This window comes from Neopelma chrysocephalum, unplaced genomic scaffold (assembly GCF_003984885.1).
Source record: "Neopelma chrysocephalum unplaced genomic scaffold, ASM398488v2 Primary Assembly neopelma1_23, whole genome shotgun sequence".
Lineage (NCBI taxonomy): Eukaryota > Metazoa > Chordata > Aves > Passeriformes > Pipridae > Neopelma > Neopelma chrysocephalum.
Window position 1 is genome coordinate 9,294,409 of NW_020897691.1, and position 18,178 is coordinate 9,312,586.

Sequence of the window (18,178 nt, forward strand, 5' to 3'; positions counted from 1 at the left end):
AGACAGCACTGTAACACAATCTCATTTCCTAGTATACTTTTGTAACCTTAGTTAAGCAATAGGCCTAATAGAGGTTTCAGTACAATGGTTTAATCTTTGCCCTTTATGGATTAGTATATCTTTCTGCCAGAAAGCAATTTCACTGCTTGCATTTTTTTATTTCTGTGCTGCTCATAGTAGAGAGCCATATAATGTACAACTGCAATACTCACATTGATCCAAGTGCTGCAAGTGACTTATATACCTATCTAATAAAACATGTAGGTGTCCTTCAGGAGTGACTGCGATTGCTAGAGTCACAATAGGTGAATGAGTAACAACTCTATAACACGTTTTCAGTACAAATAAAAGTAAAGTTCACTGGCCAGTCTTCAAATAATTAACAACTCTTTCCTTCACAAACACAGAAAGAAGAGACCTTTTCCAACAAGACACAAGTTGTTTTTCTCCAACTCAAATCATCCCCTGGAATAATTGGATCGGCTCTGCCCACCAGCAGACCTTTTGCCTTCTATGAATCAACATGGAAAGGAATCTTAAGAATGTTTTGGTCATTTCTTTTGGATTTTTATTCCTCTTTACTGCTTACGGAGGACTCCAGAGTCTACAGGTAAGTGGGAATCTCCCACTGGTTACCAGGACAGTTAGCCTGGAAGGGCATCAGAACAGTTGGTAGTAGGAAACACATCCATCTTTCCATGTCTCTGTGAGCAGGGCATGCACAATACTTTTTATGAGGTGGGTTAGGACATTAACTTGCTGCAGGTTAGTATTCCTCATCCAGATTCATAGTATTTACTAAATATTTTATTCTAGTGTTTCTCAAATAGCTTGAATGCTTGTGGCATAATACTTCTTCAGATTCACAAAATTGTTTGAATAAAAACAAAATTTACCTGAGATTTTGCTCAAAAGAAAATATTGCAAAATGGAAAACAAATTCAGTTTCTGGAAAGGGTTTTTTAAATATTTCTAAATTGCTGTGGCTTTATAATTATTATTATTGTACATCAACATAAAATAATAAAAATTTATGCCCAAACCATTAAATAATTTAAGTACAAAATAATATAGTAATTACTGAGATCGTAAAAGATATTATTTTAAATGAAAGGCAGTTGTGGTTTGTAGTGGCACTGACATCCTAAGACATAGTAGCAGAGATGACTTTCTAGAATGACTTGAACACTCAGGATACCATTAGAGCACATTTGTTTAACCAAAATAAAAGACCGAGGGTTACTGTTGCTGTCTATGAATACTTCAGAGTAGATAAACATAAGGAGAAACTTCTCAGACTAGAAGACTCTGCTAGCCTCATTTCTAGTAAATGGATATAAACTACTCATTAAGCAACTTTAGGCAGGATATTAACATATGACCATGATAAATTGGATTGGATTTTCCCACTGGAGTGGGAATCTGTATGCCTTAAAGGTGGAACTTGACACATAACATGATACACTTATTTGCAATAGTAAGAGGTTGATCTCATTTCAGGAAGAGGTCCTTGCTGGTTCTGTACACCTCTCTTCTCTTCTTGAACATCTTCTCATTGCTGACATCGTCAAATTCTGAGTTCAGAGAAGTTATGCAAAAATATCCCCAAAACTGGATGGACATATGAGTTGGGGAGGCTAATGAGGCAGGGGAAGATAAACTCAAGAAACTGCAAATCAGTCCCACCATCTGAAATGATGCACACTCAGGTTAAGTGCTGGAACATTAAAAATTTTCATTATTCATTTCAATATTCCGCTACCCAGATCCCCAAGAGAAACCCCAGACAGTAACAATTATGCTAATCATATGGTTTTGGAGGCCTGGCTTCTAATTTTTGGAAGCTATGTCTGACAAAACCAGGCATGTGATATGTCAGAAATAAGACCTCTGAGATCAGGAAGCCTCTCTGACAGTTTACAAAACCTGTGACCTCACATCCCTGGTGCCTGAGCCCCTGACCTCACATCCCTGGTGCCTGTTTCTCACCAAGGTTGGTGCACGACTGTCACCATGGTCCTGCATGGCCAGACTGCACAGCCACTGCAGGGCTTGAAAGTGTTCTGTCAAGTACCAACAGCCTCACTCTCCTCCAGCGCTCTCCAGTGCCAACCCCTGAGCATCCAGTCCCTCTTCTGGTCACAGTCATTTTGATGCAGCCCAGGATGTGATTGGCCTTCCGGGCTGTGAGCATACACTGTTGCTCATATCCAGCTTTTCATCCACAAGAATCCTCAGGTCCTTCCCTGCAGGGCTAGTCTCAATGAGTTCTTCTCCCAGTCTGTACTTATGACTGAGATTGCCCCAACCCAGGTACGCCTTGCACTTGGATTTGTTGAACCTCATTAGATTCACACAGGCCCACTTTTCAAGCTTGTCCGGGTCTCCCAACTTGATCTTCTTATTTCAATTTTAACAGTATCAAGACAAGAACTACTTTGAGCATAAAACTATAACACCTGGTTAGATCAGTTATTGCTCCCTTGTCAAAATGTGGCTGAATCAATCACCTCCAACTACGACAGGCTGCTGTGAGTATATTAGGATATTGAACCTGAAGAATTTAGAAATTTTCAGACCTGTACTTTAAAGCAAAGAATCTTCTACTAAGTCAGGCCTTAAGTGCGGATCTGAGGATATTCCTGCCTGCCTGAGGACAACAAAGATGGTGAAGGGCCTGGAGGGGAAGCTGTATCAGGAGCATCTGAGGTCACTTGGTCTGTTCAGCCTGGAGGAGACTGAGGGAAGACCTCATTGCAGTCACAACTTCCTTACGAGAGGAAGAGGAGGGGCAGGCACTGATCTCTTCTCTGTGGTGATCAGTGACAGGACCTGAGGGAATGGCCTGAAGTTGTGTCAGGGGATGTTTAGGTTGGACATTGGAAAAAGGTTCCTCATCCACAGGGTACTTGGGCACTGGAACAGGCTCCCTAGGGAAGTGGTCACAACACCAGCCTGATAGAGTTCAAGAAGCATTTGGATGATACTTTCAGGCACATGGTGTTACTCTCAGGGATGGTCTTGTGCAGGGCTAAGAGTTGGACTCAATGATCCTTGTGGGTCCCTTCCAACTCAGGATATTCTGTGATTCTGTGAACAAGTGAACAAGTGAAGGCCAGGAAAAGAAACTATCCTTCATTTAACTAGCTTTCAAAGAGAAACTCAAAAAAATTACATCAAATAATCTAAGGTCTGACTTACTGAAGCTTTGAATCTGAGCAATCCTCAACTGGTTTTGTGTTGTATTTTCATAACTGTTCTCTCATTGTGAGGAAAACCATAAATCCATAATCAGGTTGCTTTAGGGAAAGGAGACTGTAACACCCAGCCTCAGATGCTGTGTCTCTCCATTTCTACCTGAAGCCACTCTCTGTACATCATAATAATATGTTGCTGTGATAAAATTTGTCTCAATCACTGTTTTTGTCCATGCAGAGCAGCCTCAACTCAGAAGAAGGCCTGGGTGTTGCTTCCCTAAGCGTTCTCTATGCTGCGCTCATCTTATCGTCCATGTTCCTCCCTCCAATCCTCATCAAGAAGCTGGGCTGCAAGTGGACCATTGCAATCTCTATGTGCTGCTACATTGCATTCTCCTTAGGGAACTTCTATGCTAGCTGGTACAATTTAAATACTTTAACTCTGTCTACTGTGTTTGAACAAAATAAGTAAGGGCAAAGTTCTGGCTTCTTTTTCTTCTCAATTCCTACTCTACCTCTGTGTTGCATATTAGAAAGTTGGATTCAAAAGTGCTACCTGCAAGAAATAGAGATAAATAAACCCAGTAGCAGGTGAACCAGAGAGGTGAAAATGTGCAAAAAGTCAGAATGAATACATCCGTTCACCCATCTGAAGTTGCTTCTCTAACTCATGTTTGTAGCAGAGATACCCCTTTGGGAAAAAAAATAGAAATTTCATTTAAAAGCCAAATTACTTTTAGGACTGTTTTTGAAAAGATTGAAAGGAAGGCTATCTTTCAGCCAGTAGTCCTGGGAGAAGAGGACCACAGGAAGAGGCTAGCTCCTGCCTTGCCTTTGCAGAGGTGGATGAACAACTTCCACTCTCCAGAGACAGGGATTGCAGCTCTTTGGAGGAAAGTTGTTGTGATCCATCTTCTGAAGTGCAGGTCCAGTTTAATTCTCAGTTAGAAGAAGATAAGGCACATGAGCCCAGACCTAGCCAGCCTAGCTTAGGCCTAGTCCCTGACAGAGCTGAGAGTGCTTGCACATCCCAAACTTCATAAGACTGGCCTTTTCTGGATTCCATGTAACAGATTTATTGTTATAAATCAATTTCTTTGATGTCTATTTTTGCCTCTGAATCTTAGGACAAATTATCATTATGCTAATGGACAACAGCTATGCTAAATAAAGTGTTCTTTGGCAGGTACACACTAATCCCTACATCTGTGATCCTGGGCTTAGGAGGAGCACCACTCTGGTCTGCCAAATGCACTTACCTCACCATTGCTGGCACTTCTTATGCTGAGAAAGCAGGAAAAAATGCAAAAGACATTATCAACCAATACTTTGGGGTCTTCTTTCTGGTATTTCAGTCCTCTGGCATCTGGGGAAATCTTATCTCATCCTTGATATTTAGCCAATCTTCCACCAAAGGTAAAATATATTTTAAAATTTTGGCACTTCTTTCTATAAATTTCAGCTATATAGATAAAAAGTAATTTCTGCAGCTGAGCTTCCATAGGCAGTGGAAATAGGCACTTTAGATGCAAGTTAGCTCATCTGAAGATAGATGTATGAAATAGATGGGCTGCTTTGCTCTCTGAAAGTGTCTATTTTCTATCAACTCTTCATCAGCCATAAAAAGAGTTGAGACAAATAGCTCAAAAATAGATGTCTATTGAATTCTGGTTTAATTCCACCCTGTGTTGTAAAGCATAGATAGGCTCCTGGTAGTGACAGTTTTTCACATCTGACTTCTATTTAAAGTGGATTAAAACAAAAGGCAAAACATGAAGTAACCTTTTCGCAAAGTTTGTACTATTGAATTAGTGTGCTTTTAAACATTCAAGAGTAGTCAAGCTGATGCTGGTGCTTGCTGAAAATGAGTGCTCTACAGAACTGTCAAGAAGAAATAGCAGTAGCTGTTGGCAGGAGTCTGTGTGCCTGGGCTCCTCTGCTGTGTTTCAGGCTCAGACAGCAGATGCCGATGTAGCTTGAAGAAATCACTCAACAGCAGTGCCCTCATTTCCCATGCATGTAATTGGTGTCAGCTTTAAACGGGCAGTTGTGAAGATAAATTAATACTTGTATGCCACCTTAGAGATTCAAAATGCTACGGTATATTATCATTGCAGTCTCCTGTGCATTCCTTATCCTGTCAAAGTCAAAACAGGGACTTTCCATATACATTCTACTATAAGTAGCGGGAAGTTACCTCTCTTCTCTGGCTCAGTTAAGCAGTATGTCCTCTGAAGAGTATTCAAACAGGTACTAGTTTAAAACTAAATATCAGGGAGCTGGCATCAGGTTTTGATCTTTGAATCCTTGGTTTTATGGCAAAGTAGTTGTCACAAGGTGTGATACTTTTGGAGAATCAGGCTTCCTTTAAACCCAAATAACTACAGATGAAACACCATTAGAGCAGAACGTTAATGGACTGCTTTCAAAGTGCAGTGGAGCCCTGCTGATCTGATCACTGAGCCACGTGATATCTCAGGAGGGACTGTCCTGATTTTGCTTGCAGGGCAGAAGCTGTGGCGCAGCTGTGGGGTCTGCACAGACTGCAACCATTTTACTCTCCTCTGCCTCACAGCGCACATCATTTTAATAAGAGGACTAAACCTCTACTTTTTTGGTCTTGTAAATCCCTTTCTAGTTTTACATCTGAGGATATTCCTCCAAATTCTAAAGAATTTCTTTCACTTATTTTTTTAATCAATTATATAGAATTTCAGAAAATGCAGTGTTCCTGGGAGATGTGCTGTGAACAGCTCTCAAAGTCAAAGGCCTTGCATATCTTCACAACGGTGATGAGCAGTTATACCATAAGTTTCTCTGCTGCACCTTCTCAGTGAGACTCAGCTTTAATCTAGAGGGAGCTTCTTTGCAGAGGTGAGAGAGTAAGCATCTCCAACCTCTCAGATATTTTTCTCTCCTCTGACATTGCAACAAAGGTATCCATCCATACTGTTCATATACTTAAAATGTACAATTTCACTGAGCAGTCAGAAAGATATAGCACTTGTTTTCAGAATAAAAATGCATAGAATTCAGACATACACCTACACTTGACAAATTGGCTGCATCACTGCATCCAGACACAGCAAGGCAAAGTTAAACCATGAAGCAATACTACAACAGAAGACAGTACTCAGTATAAATTACAAGAGTCATCCTTTCTCACTCATCAATATTGCAGCCTTAATTCCAAAGAAACAGTGCAAACCCTGTCTTGCACCTCCCATATTACTAATTGCATGTGCATCTTCAGATGATTCATGAACAGATGAAAAACTTGTTTTACACACTTCCACACTTCACTCATGTGATTCACCTTTTGCATATATTATTTTTGCTGAGGGTCTGATTATCCAATTTTTGCTGAAGGTCTACAGCATTAGCCAGTGGCTATAATAAGGTAATGATTTTCTTTACATTATTAAATTTTATCTGATGTTAAACCCAAAGTTGTTTATGAAGCTAGTTGAACAGCTGATTCACATTGCAGCAGCTTTGACTGCAAGCAATGAGGAAAACCACACTAAACATCGTTATGCAATAACCTTAATTGAAAAATTACAGATCAACTCTTATTTAAGGAATCAGCCAAGGTACAAGTGTACTGCCCTTTATTGTGCTTGGACTAATGACAAATTCTGCAGTGAAAGCATTAAAATAATTGTATGGCTTTTTGATCATCCTTCTCCACTACACAGCTTATTTAGGCCTACACTTTGGATTAGTATTTATTCTTTATCAAGAGGGTAGTGGAGGAAGTAGGCATGGTGTCATGGTGACACAAAGTGTGTGAGCACATGCGTGTGTGTGGATTTGATGTATGCCCAGCACAACAATGGTAAGATTGAACAAAGCAAAGATCTTACTCCAAACCCTGCCGAACTGATCTAGTTTAAGGTATGTTCTCAGAAACTTATAAAGCCAGTAATAAAATAATAAAGCCAGGAAAAGCAGGCTTCTTGGAAGACTGCATTACTGGGTAGTTGTAATTTGAATTCATAAAACAAAAAGATGTCTTGAAGTGGTTTCTGTTCCTACAACATATACAGAAATTATCTGGAGAGGGGTAATGTGCAATGGCTGTAAGAACTGTGGTCCATCAGCTCAGTGGCAGTGTAAACTAAGGGACCTGTCTCATGGGATGTTATGACTAAGAGGTAGAGATATGCACTGGAACTTTGAATACTGCAAATTGAGCTTGCATTCAGATTTTAACCTTTAATTTTAGTCCTTATCTCCATGTAACCATCAATTCAGTGTTCAGTCGGAAGCTACTGCTTCTGTTAAATCAAATATTTGTGTGTTAAACTGGGATTCTGAAGTTAATCATCTCTAATCAGGAAGGATTTGAAATGGGGACCAATCACTGAGCACTGGATTCATATCTCCTTATATCCTTATGTATAGTGTGCAGTTATCTCATCTCTTCACTGACCTGCCTTTCTTTTGGTTCTTACCGAATTAGTGGAAATCTCAGAAGAAGACCTGGCATGCTGTGGAGCATACAACTGCCTGGCTGATACCACTAATACCACTGATTCAGCAAAACCCTCCCACTCCTTAATCTACACACTACTAGGGGTTTACACTGGTAAGTAATACACACAATCTATAATCAATATCACTGATGGGGAATCTAATACTTCTGAAATCTAGCATGACTTTACAGATTAAGTTTCTGACTTTCTTCTTCAATACAATTTGCTAAAAGGAAATAAGATATGTGAGACCTGTAAACAACTCCTTTTCTAGTTTCAAATGTTTTGTGCCAGAGCTGTATAATTTTTTATCTAAAGGAGCAAGACATTCCTTACACTTTTTACCTGAAATAAAGTTGAAGCCCAGTGTGGTAACCCCATTGTTTCACCCAAAGTCAGTGTTCCTCTACAGACTAGACTCAAAAGTATGCCCACATTGCAATTACAAGATTACAGCAGCTTATCCAGTTATGCATGAGATGGTTTTAAATTTACTATTGTCAGGACCAGTAATAGTGATCTAATTATTGATGGCATAGGGCAAATTTATATGCATGCAGAGGTCCAAGATGGTAAGAGCAGCCCAGATAGCAGTACTTGAACTACCAAATTCTAGTCAAGTGGGGATGCCTACAAGAACTGACTAGTGTCCTACCACATGTAAAGAAATTTTAGCACAAGAACTACATTGTATTTAGAGGTGGACCCAAAACATAGATCCCAGAACAAGCAGTCATTTGAGGGAAGGTTTTTGGATCCCTGCTGACACTTCACAACTGCAGTCAACTCTTAGTTGTGATGCTTGAATACCTCGGTGTGAAAGGCAAAGTTGAAGAGAAGCAGCAGGCAAATTGGCATTTGCTAATTAGCTCCCATTTACTAACTACAGCTGCTAAAGATCTCCCTTGCATAAGGATAGAAAAGAATCAAAGACAGGGAAGGCTGATGCCATCAAAAATTGGAAAGACAAATAGATGTGCCAAGATTCATTGAGTGAGGAAATTTCAAAAATTATCCAGCTCAAAACAAGTTATCCTCTGGATAAAAGAAAGTATTTGGCAAGGCAATATGCCACCTTGACTCCATTAAAATATCTTCGCAGTCTCTGAACATAGATGTATTCTCTTTGCTGAGACAGATGCATGGAATTTATTATATGCTCCAACAGAGTGCATGTGATCTAGACAGAGTCAGCTCTCACTGGTCAAGGGCATTGCAGCAAACCCTTCCTCTTTCCCCTACCTCCATTCCTAATTGGTGAGAAAATGTAAAGAATATCCCCCCATTTCCCTTCCAGAGTGTACTGGAGCTGATGACTTTCTGCTAAAGGCAAGTTTGTCTCACAAGTTTAGATTTAAATTTGATCACTAACATATACAGTGCTCCCTTAGGCTTTGCTCATGTAAAATGAATGCAACCCTGCTGTCTACTGACCTCGCATCAGTAGGGTTTCATTTTTCTTTTAAGCTTTTAATAAAAGATATGTCTTTTCCCACCTCAAGGGAAAGCAAAAAGCTAAATATTTCATCCACAGACATTTTTAAATGTGTCCTGTATTTGGTGGCTGAATACATATTTTGCCCAGCTTGGGTGGAGACAATACTGACGTAGTCTTTGTTGTTGAGTTTTCTCAAGGACTGTGAATGTTTCTACTTACGTTCATACCAACCACTCTTAAGCCATGTCATTATCTCCTCTAATTGCTCTTGATTCATTTGACATATTTGTTAGAATATTTCTCCTGAAAATGCGGATGTCCTGCTCTCGCCCATATAAGTCCTGCAATTAGCCCATATGTACTAATAAACACCCTGGCAGAACCAACAATCACATCATGAAGAGTTTACAGCCCAGCCTCTGTAGGGAATCAGGACACTGGAGAATACAATTTCATTCTAGGAGACGTGGAAGAAAAATAATAAACAACAAAAAATTGAGGCAGTTTATTGTAAATCTGCTGATGCATTTGGACATTAAAAGTTCACAGTAGCCATGCACACAACATAGAAGCACATTAAACAGACAGTGTGGATGGGAAGAGGTGCCTGGTTCTCCTCTTAATCTGAACTCTACTTGTTTCCATGGATGGATTCTAGTCAGCATAAGTAAGAGAGGAAACATAATCATGCCCTGCATTCATAATGAAGCTATCAATTGTGAATCTATGGCTGCTTCATGTATATTACGAGACAAGTTTATTTTCTTGGTAACATGAAAAAAATTGGATTGATTCACTACAAAAGCAACAAATCATTTTCTGATTAACTACCCTATGTATTCTTTCATATGGTACTTCTGCCAGGAAGTAATTTCAATCTTTTTCAAGTTAGCTAAAATTGCTTACCATCATCATCAAAACAGCACATATTCCATACTCGAAGCATTGTTCTGAGCTGAAACAAAAAAAAAAAAAGGAAAAGAAAAAGCACAACATATACTGAGATCCAAGACAGCATTTATTTTTCTTTCCATGTATTCAAAAGAAGATCCCCCCTAGCCATGACAAACTTGGCACTAGAAGTGAATATTCCTCTCTCATGTTGATTTAAAGGCTTTTGATAGCTCCTGAGGGAGCTGTTCCTGGCCGACTCCCCATCCCCGCGCCCCTGGATTGCCCTGGAAGGGTGAGCCATCACCCTCTGCGGCCGTGCAGCTGGCCCGGCGGCTGTCACAACAGGACAGTCACAGTTAAGCTGAGGGGATTTGTGAGGTGTGCAGCTGTATGCAGAAGATGTGAATGTAGATCAGGCCTTCTTGTTTATACAGAAATGGCCTTTACACTGAAACGGAATCAGAGGCATCTGCCAAAATATCCCACAGAGAGCTAAGCATTAAGTCAGAACAATAACAGCAGCAAGCAACTTCCCATCATTCTTCCAGCATTCCTCAGTTTTTCATGAACTTTTTGTTTTGTTTTTTTTGCAGCTAGTGGTGTGCTAGCTGTGTTGCTGATTATTATATTTCTGGACCATATCAAATCTGATCAAGCAGAGAATGAGAAAGAAAAACTAGAGACACCATCTTTTTGGTCTACGTTCCTAGCAACTTTCCAGCATCTAAAAGATAAAAGGCAGTGTCTTCTAATCCCTCTGACAATGTACAGTGGGTTTGAACAGGGATTTCTTTCTGGTGACTACACAAAGGTGTGGATGAGAATGGAAATCTATTTCTGTCTGACTTTTTTTTGTCTTTGTGTCTTACTAATGCATCTCAATCTATATTTACGTGTTAAATGAAGATGTTTTCAATGATGATTTGTGGATTGCTAAATTACCGCTTACTTCTGCTTGAATGAACTCTGAGTGACATCTTCAAAGAGTAGAGGCCAGCAGTAAATATGTCCCTTGGAACAGCCTCAAAAAGAGTGCAGTAGAGAGCTTAACTCACCAGTGGAGGCCACAGCAGAGAGCTACAGGTTCAAACTCTTCAGCTTGTTGTAAATAACAAACTGGGAGAAAAGCCAGAAGCCAGCAAAGCTTTTATATCTTCCTTCCTTCTGGTTTCCCTAGAGTTTGTATAAGTGCAAGTCAGCACACACATTATGTATTTTATTTTGACAACCTTTACAGTAAGAGGGCAAGTCCTCAACATGGCTGGCTGAAAGCCCTCACCAGTCACTAGTGCAGTAGATCCAAACCCTGATGGATTGAAATTATTAAAACCACCTCTGCTCCTCCAGTTTCTCTACAAACCAAGACACACAGCAGGGGTGTTCTCCATGCCTTTGTTGAAAAAAAAAACCAAAGAAAGGGAGAAACCTTCCTGAGCTGCTTTGCTCATCAAAGCAGATGGAAGAGTACACTTGCTGCTATGTTGTAAAGGATTGAAAGGGGCACTCCATGGTCACCTGCACTGGTCATATGCTCTTATAGATGAGGTCATCTTCATTTCTTGGGAGCTGCTCTGTAATGACCATAGTTTCAACTGTCAATTTTCACCTCTTGGGCTATGAAGGGAAGGGCAAAAAATTTCTAATGCTACTTCCAGGAGTTTTATTTGTATAGCATGCAGTGCTCTGATTTGTTCTGCTTGTTGTTGCTCTGTTTGCATGGCATCAGTCTGACTGGGACCTGGGTTAGGAGTATTGCTGCCGAAGACCAACTATATCAATACACCAGGGACTTGTCAGTAAACTCTCCAGCTCTGCTCCTTTGATCTTGTCCATGCTATTTACCAAATACTCAGGCTAAGACCTTTGAACCTTAGGTGTGTATTTTCATGGAAGATAATGTAGCACCACTGTCTCTTCTCTTCCAGGCATACGTGACCTGTGCCCTGGGGATACAGTACGTTGGCTATGTGATGATCTGCTTTGCAGCTGTAAATTCCCTCTGCTCTCTGCTCTTTGGAAAGATCTCTCAGTTCACGGGTAGAAAACTTCTATTTGCATTAGGTATGTGAATGTTTCTTGAATGACTGATCACCTCATGTAATAGATCAAAACCAGTGCTCCGCCCCTTGCACCCCATGCACAGAGGGGTAACTTGCTGTCAGCTATCAATTAAAACCAAAGCCAGTCTGGAGGCAAACTTCACAAACTTCATTCATGAGAAGAGAGGCAGCACAGTTCACAATTAAGCACTGAACTGAAGTCTTTGCCTTACATCACTTTGCTGGTGATGTAAGTTCACCATGCTTTTGAGGATACTATCTATGCAGAAAGTGCCCAGTAGTCTCAATGCTTTATAGCTCTAATGTAGCCAGTGATAAATGATCTTAATGCAGAATTTGAGACTTGCACTTTAACAGTGAAGGATTTCTCCACCGGGCTGAAAAATCCTCACTTTTATGGGATGAAAGAAAATCACTGTTGATGTGAGTCTTGGGGAATGGTGAATTTGGAAATTTCAGTAAAATTTCAGGAAAATTTTTAAAGGTTGGCCTGGTGTCATTTCTATTGCTTGTTCTAGTAGGGAGAAAAATAAAGTCATATGTCAGAGTGTCAGGCTAGAATAACTTAAGGACTTGCGTATGGGACAGTAATTTCCATTTTGCTTTGAGAAGAAATTTGCATATTTAAGAAAGACCAAAAGCCACCAAACCCTCTAGATATCCTTAACTGTTTCTTCTGGCCCTGAATGGAAATCTCATTTAAGGGCTAGGCAAGGAGAGCAGAAGGGTTTTTGCGCTCCCTTCCCACATGCCTCACATGGTGAGTGCAAGTATTTCCGGAGCCCCTTCTCCGACTCAGTGGCAGTTCGTGTCCTTTGGTCTAACAGCCATGTCAGCGCTGAGGATCTCTCAGCTCAGGACACTGCTCAGAATTATGAACTGAAGACTCTCAAAGGCCTGCATTGTCTTGTATTTCATGTGGTATCAACTCAGTCAGCACAAATCTCAATAAACCAGAAAGATTTTAAGACTGCCTTGTGCTCTAGTTGTGAGAATAATAAAAAAGCATTATCTATCACTATCTGTCCTGTGTATAATTGCATCTATATGTCTCTTCTTTCTTTCTAAATCAACAGCCACAGTTACAAACACCGCCTGTATAATAGCACTACTGCTGTGGAAACCTCATCCTAAGCAGCTCGCTGTGTTTTTTGTATTCCCTGCTCTTTGGGGCCTATCTGATGCTGTTTGGCAAACACAAACTAATGGTAAGTCTTGTTGACAATGAAATGTATTCTCTTGAGATATAAGAATCTGCATGTTTGCATTTGTAAAACAATGCATGCATAAAAATGATAATGGCATTAAGACAGCATCTAAAAGAAATATGTTGAATCATGGGAAAGTAGAAAAAATAAGAGCACATTGGGAATAAGTAAGTAAAATACTTATTAAACCAATTTTTCCAAGATGAAGAGAGAAGAATACTGCAGCAGATGATAACGGGTATTCAAAATAAATATTCTGGAAGAGTATTTCAAAGAAAATTAGAAACTTAGAAGAATGATACATTTAGTCCATCTTTTACAATAAAGGAGAGTACTCTGGATAAAAAATCAACTCAAAGCTCGGCAACAAAAGAAGAAGGAAATTGGCTGTTAGGAGTTACTAGAAAAAAAATTGAAGGAGAAAACTACAGAAAGAAACATTATACAAGCAAGTAAATCCATACAGTTCTGATCTACTCCATTTCAAAAATCATAATCCAATGTGATAAGGCGTAAGAAGGCAATAAAAAGGAGCTGAATCATAGCAGACTTCCACTTGAAGGAAACCTAACAAGCTAGAGCTCTTTAGCCTGGACAAGTGATAAGTACAGAAACCAGTTGGTAAGGTCATTAAGAATATGGAGAAGGTGATTAGAAATTCACTGTTTCTCTTAAAAACAGAATTAGTGGCACCAGATAAAGTTATGAGACAGAAGCCTTTGTAGAAATCAAACCAAATACTATTTTTCACCCAATGCATAATCAAAGTATGGAATTCATTGCCAAAAATGTGTTTTTCGGTTGGAATTGCATCACTTCAGGAGAAAATGTTCTTTGGGGCTGATGGTCCAGAAGAAATCTCCAATTCAGTGTCCCGTCTTTGATTGCCAGAGTCAGAAAGACTTTAGGGGGGAAATATCACTATATACTTGTCTCATTTCTTACTCTCTTAACCCAGGAGCCTGTTACTGAAAGTACACCATTGGACTTCTAATGTCATGCATTAGGTTTATTCTTACAGTCTTTTATATTCTGCTTTGTGACACAGTGCAATTAATTATTATGTACTGACAATTCATATAATGAGCTGATACAAACTGACTTCTGTAAGGGATTGTTTAAACTTATCCTTTAATGAAAATTAAAGGAAGTTCTCTTACAGACCCTAAAGCCAGACTCTCAAGTGCTGGAGAGGGCAAGAAAGAGTTATAGTCTGTGATGACTTGAAGTAAAGTCTGCTCATGACTGTCAGTTACAGTCTTTTTAAATCAATGCCATAGCCTGGGTCAGTAAGACAGTTAAATGATCTTCCATCTGCTGCCGTATTTTGCCTCTTATTTCATCAATATTGTTTTCCTTTGTCTCAAATTCATATTTAGCAGATGCCACAGGAATATATATGTAGCAGAACTAGCTCCTCTGGGCACACATCAGGTTATGTGTCTCGGCCTTCCTCCCTTTGGTGCCTTTGCTTGTTTCAGGAGCTTAGATGATTTCACCCACTAGATAAACTGTCATGAGAGAGCCAAAGGGAAAACACAGCAGTCCATTGCCCAGCACTGACAGTGCTCTCCTTTCAAGCACATGTAGAGTCCCTGTCTCTACACACAAGGAAGCAACCAGCCAGCATCCTTCTCTGCCACTCCAGCAGTTCCAGCTCATATCCCCTAGAGGAGAGCTTGCACTTACATCAAGGGACACCCTCTCATCATCTCACATTGTAACCCAGAGCCTTGTGCCTTAGGAAAAAATTTTAAATCAGTGCACTCCTTACTCAGGTTCATGGAAGGACATCATCAGTGAGGATTTGCTCTCTCTGAAGTAAAACTGTTCATTCATTTCCTGCTTCTTCAGCCACAGTCTTTCTGACTGCTCACTAAGCTTCTTCTCAATACTCTTGAGAGCCATATCTTAGTCTTCCACTGGGATAAAGGACCTGCCCTTTGTTCTGCTTCTCTCTTTTCCAGAAAGTCTTGCCTCAGACAATGGACTTCTTTCAGAATCACAGAAGAGTTAGGGTTGGAAGGGACCCCTGGACATCAGCTGGTCCAAACCCATTGCTCAAGCAGGGCCACCCAGGCACAGCCACCTACTTAGGACCATGTCCAGAGAGCTTTTGGTTATTTCCAGGGAGGGAGACTCCACACTCTCTCTGGACAGTCTGTGCCAGTGCTCACCATCAAAGTAAAATGTTTTTCCTGACGTTCAGAGGAAACCTCTGGTATTTCAGTTTGTGCCCATCACCTCTTGTCCATTTTTCTTGGACATCAGTGAAAAAAGCTGGACTCCATCATCTTTGTACCCTCTCTTCAAGGATTTAAGTACATTTGAAATGTCCTCAGTAAGGTCCCTGTACACCTGATAAAGAGGTACCTGAAGCCCTCATTAGGAAAAAAAGGGGTAAATACAGAGGGCCTAAGTATTAGAGAAGATGTCTGGGAAGTGACTGTAGCTCCCAAACCCCCAGATGAGACATAGGCAGTTTCATGCTTACTTAATGGTGATGAGCTCTGGAGCTGTGTGACAAGACATATGCTCTATTACTGCACTGTAACAGGTCATGTCCATTCCTAGATTCCTACAGGATACTAGTGAAAATTTCACCTGTGTTTTAGCTTGGAAAAAAACCCATGTGTTCCTTTTCCTTGCATAATGTCTTTTTTTTTTTTTGGCTGTACCTTATTCAGCGTTTCACAGCTCCCAGTTATAAAATTATATAAAGTTTGCTTTGTCACGTTGTCACAGTGAAATGCTGAGTGATGACATGAAACCTTAGCAGAGAGGTGCAGTGACATTAACTCACAATGCTGCATCCCAGAACAGAATCTTTTGTTTGACATATCCACTTGGGGCTAAATGTCTTCTCCCCTTCATCAGCTTTATACAGATATACATCACATGAGAAATTCCCAGCATCAAAGACTATAAGACCTCCAAAACAGCATTGGTGACTAGGGTCTGTGGTATTTCCTTAGGTAAGCTCCCATGACTGCTGCTAGGGCTTCAGTAGATTAACCAGTGAATACATGCAATGGCATTGTGCCACATTCTTAAGGCATTCTGTGGTAATCAAAGATGGCTCACTTTGTGCTGCTGTGAATAGTTAATACTCGAGTACCCCCTAGAGGATATGTAGGCTTACGGTGGATGAATCACTTCACCTTATAAAGGCTTCCTAACATGTTTTCATTCATGTATGGACACTCTCACTTATTTCCAACAAAAGCTACTTCATTTCAGACCATGTAGTGCCCCTTCTTGTTTAACTTGAGCATAGATGCTATTATTACCCATTGACAATTTCACTTCTGGTATAACAATTGTGTAGCACAGACCTATCAGGTAGATTACAATAAAATCAGAAAGGATATGAATGAGTCTAAAGAGTTTATAAACCTGGGCTCTAATAATTTTCAGCAGTCCTGTCATATACGCATGCCTACTACTACTACTCCATAAACGAGTATGGCGTAATAAACACTTGAAGAAAAGCACCAAGATCAGTGTTTACAGAGCCATAGTGTTGTCTACTCTTTTATATGGTTCCGAATCATGGGTCATCTACCGCCACCACCTGCGTCTCCTAGAACGCTTCCATCAACGCTGCCTCCGTACAATCCTTAACATCCATTGGTCAGACTATGTGACCAATACATCTGTTCTTGAACAGGCAGCAATTACGAGTATTGAGGCCATGTTGCTGAGAACGCAACTGCGATGGGCAGGGCACGTCTCTAGGATGAAGGACCACCGCCTCCCTAAGATCCTGCTCTATGGTGAACTTGCCACTGGCTGCCGCAAGAGAGGAGCTCCAAAGAAAAGATACAAGGACTCCCTGAAGCAACAACTCAGCCTCGGGCATATTGATCACCATAACTGGTCCACTCTGGCCTCTAATCGGGAGGCCTGGAGACACACCATTTATAACGCTGCTGATGCTTTTGAGAAAGCACGCAGGATCACTCTTGAGGAGAAAAGACAACGCAGAAAGAATCGAACCTTGCAGAATATACCATCTAAGGAGTCTTTCTGCTGTGTCTTTTGCAACCGGACCTGCCTTTCTCGTATTGGCCTTTTTAGCCACCAACGTGCTTGCATGAAAAATGGGTAGAGCCCTTCCCAAATCTTCGTTCGCGAAGCCTAGCCATGACTACTACTGGGGGAAGGAGTAGGAAAACGAGCAGTGGTAAGCAAGCAGGATAATTGCCATGGAAGTGAACTTAAAAATGCAGACTTAGCAGCCTCTCTACTCAGCCAGCCCAGCGGGTCCTGGTGAAGTTTCAGCCAGGCAATTTGCACCACACTGCACTTGACAGTGTTTGTGATGAGGACAAATATTTAGGTTTGAGGCAAAACCACCATTGTGCTCCCATGTAACTGTTAGCTAATACCACATGTGCATCCTGAAAATGAGGACTTCCCGGCCAGGTCAGCCCTTCCTATAGCTGAACCTTGTACTAGATCCTCACTCAATTCTCTCGTTGTTTTGGTTGAAAAAGAAGGCTTCAAAATAGCAAGGGAAAACATGTACCAGCTGAAAGCTAGAATCTTAACATATAGAACTGTCATGGCATCAGAAACCTTCCTATGTTAAACTCTCCTCGCTAATCCCTTTCCAGAAGATAACACTGGGAATATCAGGAAAGTTTTATGAACAACTTGTACTTTTTCATTTATTAGGCAAAACTATGAAGGATTATTGTATAATTCATGCTACGCTCCACTCAGCCAGTTTAATGAACTCAGTACATCTTGTGATGGACTCATCCAGATTTTCTATCATGTGTAAATTGAAAGAGTTCAGTAAATGTCCTCTTGAAGTCATCAGGATTCAGTAGGTTTTTACATACAGATGAAGTCTCCCCCTACCTAACAAAACCGAAGGGATAGTTGAGTCTACCCA

At 40.5% G+C, this 18,178-nt stretch overlaps 1 protein-coding gene across 3 annotated transcripts in view; it reads left to right on the plus strand.

The window, feature by feature from the left end:
• The first annotated feature begins 270 nt into the window (after window positions 1–270).
• UNC93A (unc-93 homolog A) overlaps window positions 271–18,178 on the plus strand; it is a 37,080-nt gene continuing 19,172 nt past the window's right edge. Inside the window, exons 1-7 of one of the 3 annotated variants that reach the window (XM_027686479.1) lie at window positions 271–610; window positions 3,436–3,617; window positions 4,384–4,613; window positions 7,663–7,788; window positions 10,601–10,818; window positions 11,933–12,068; window positions 13,144–13,275. In XM_027686479.1, coding sequence (XP_027542280.1) covers window positions 524–610; window positions 3,436–3,617; window positions 4,384–4,613; window positions 7,663–7,788; window positions 10,601–10,818; window positions 11,933–12,068; window positions 13,144–13,275 — 1,111 coding nt within the window. In that variant the 5' untranslated portion in view covers window positions 271–523. The remainder of the gene's footprint in view (window positions 611–3,435; window positions 3,618–4,383; window positions 4,614–7,662; window positions 7,789–10,600; window positions 10,819–11,932; window positions 12,069–13,143; window positions 13,276–18,178) is intronic. The other 2 variants (XM_027686497.1, XM_027686488.1) reach the window with 2 other exon arrangements.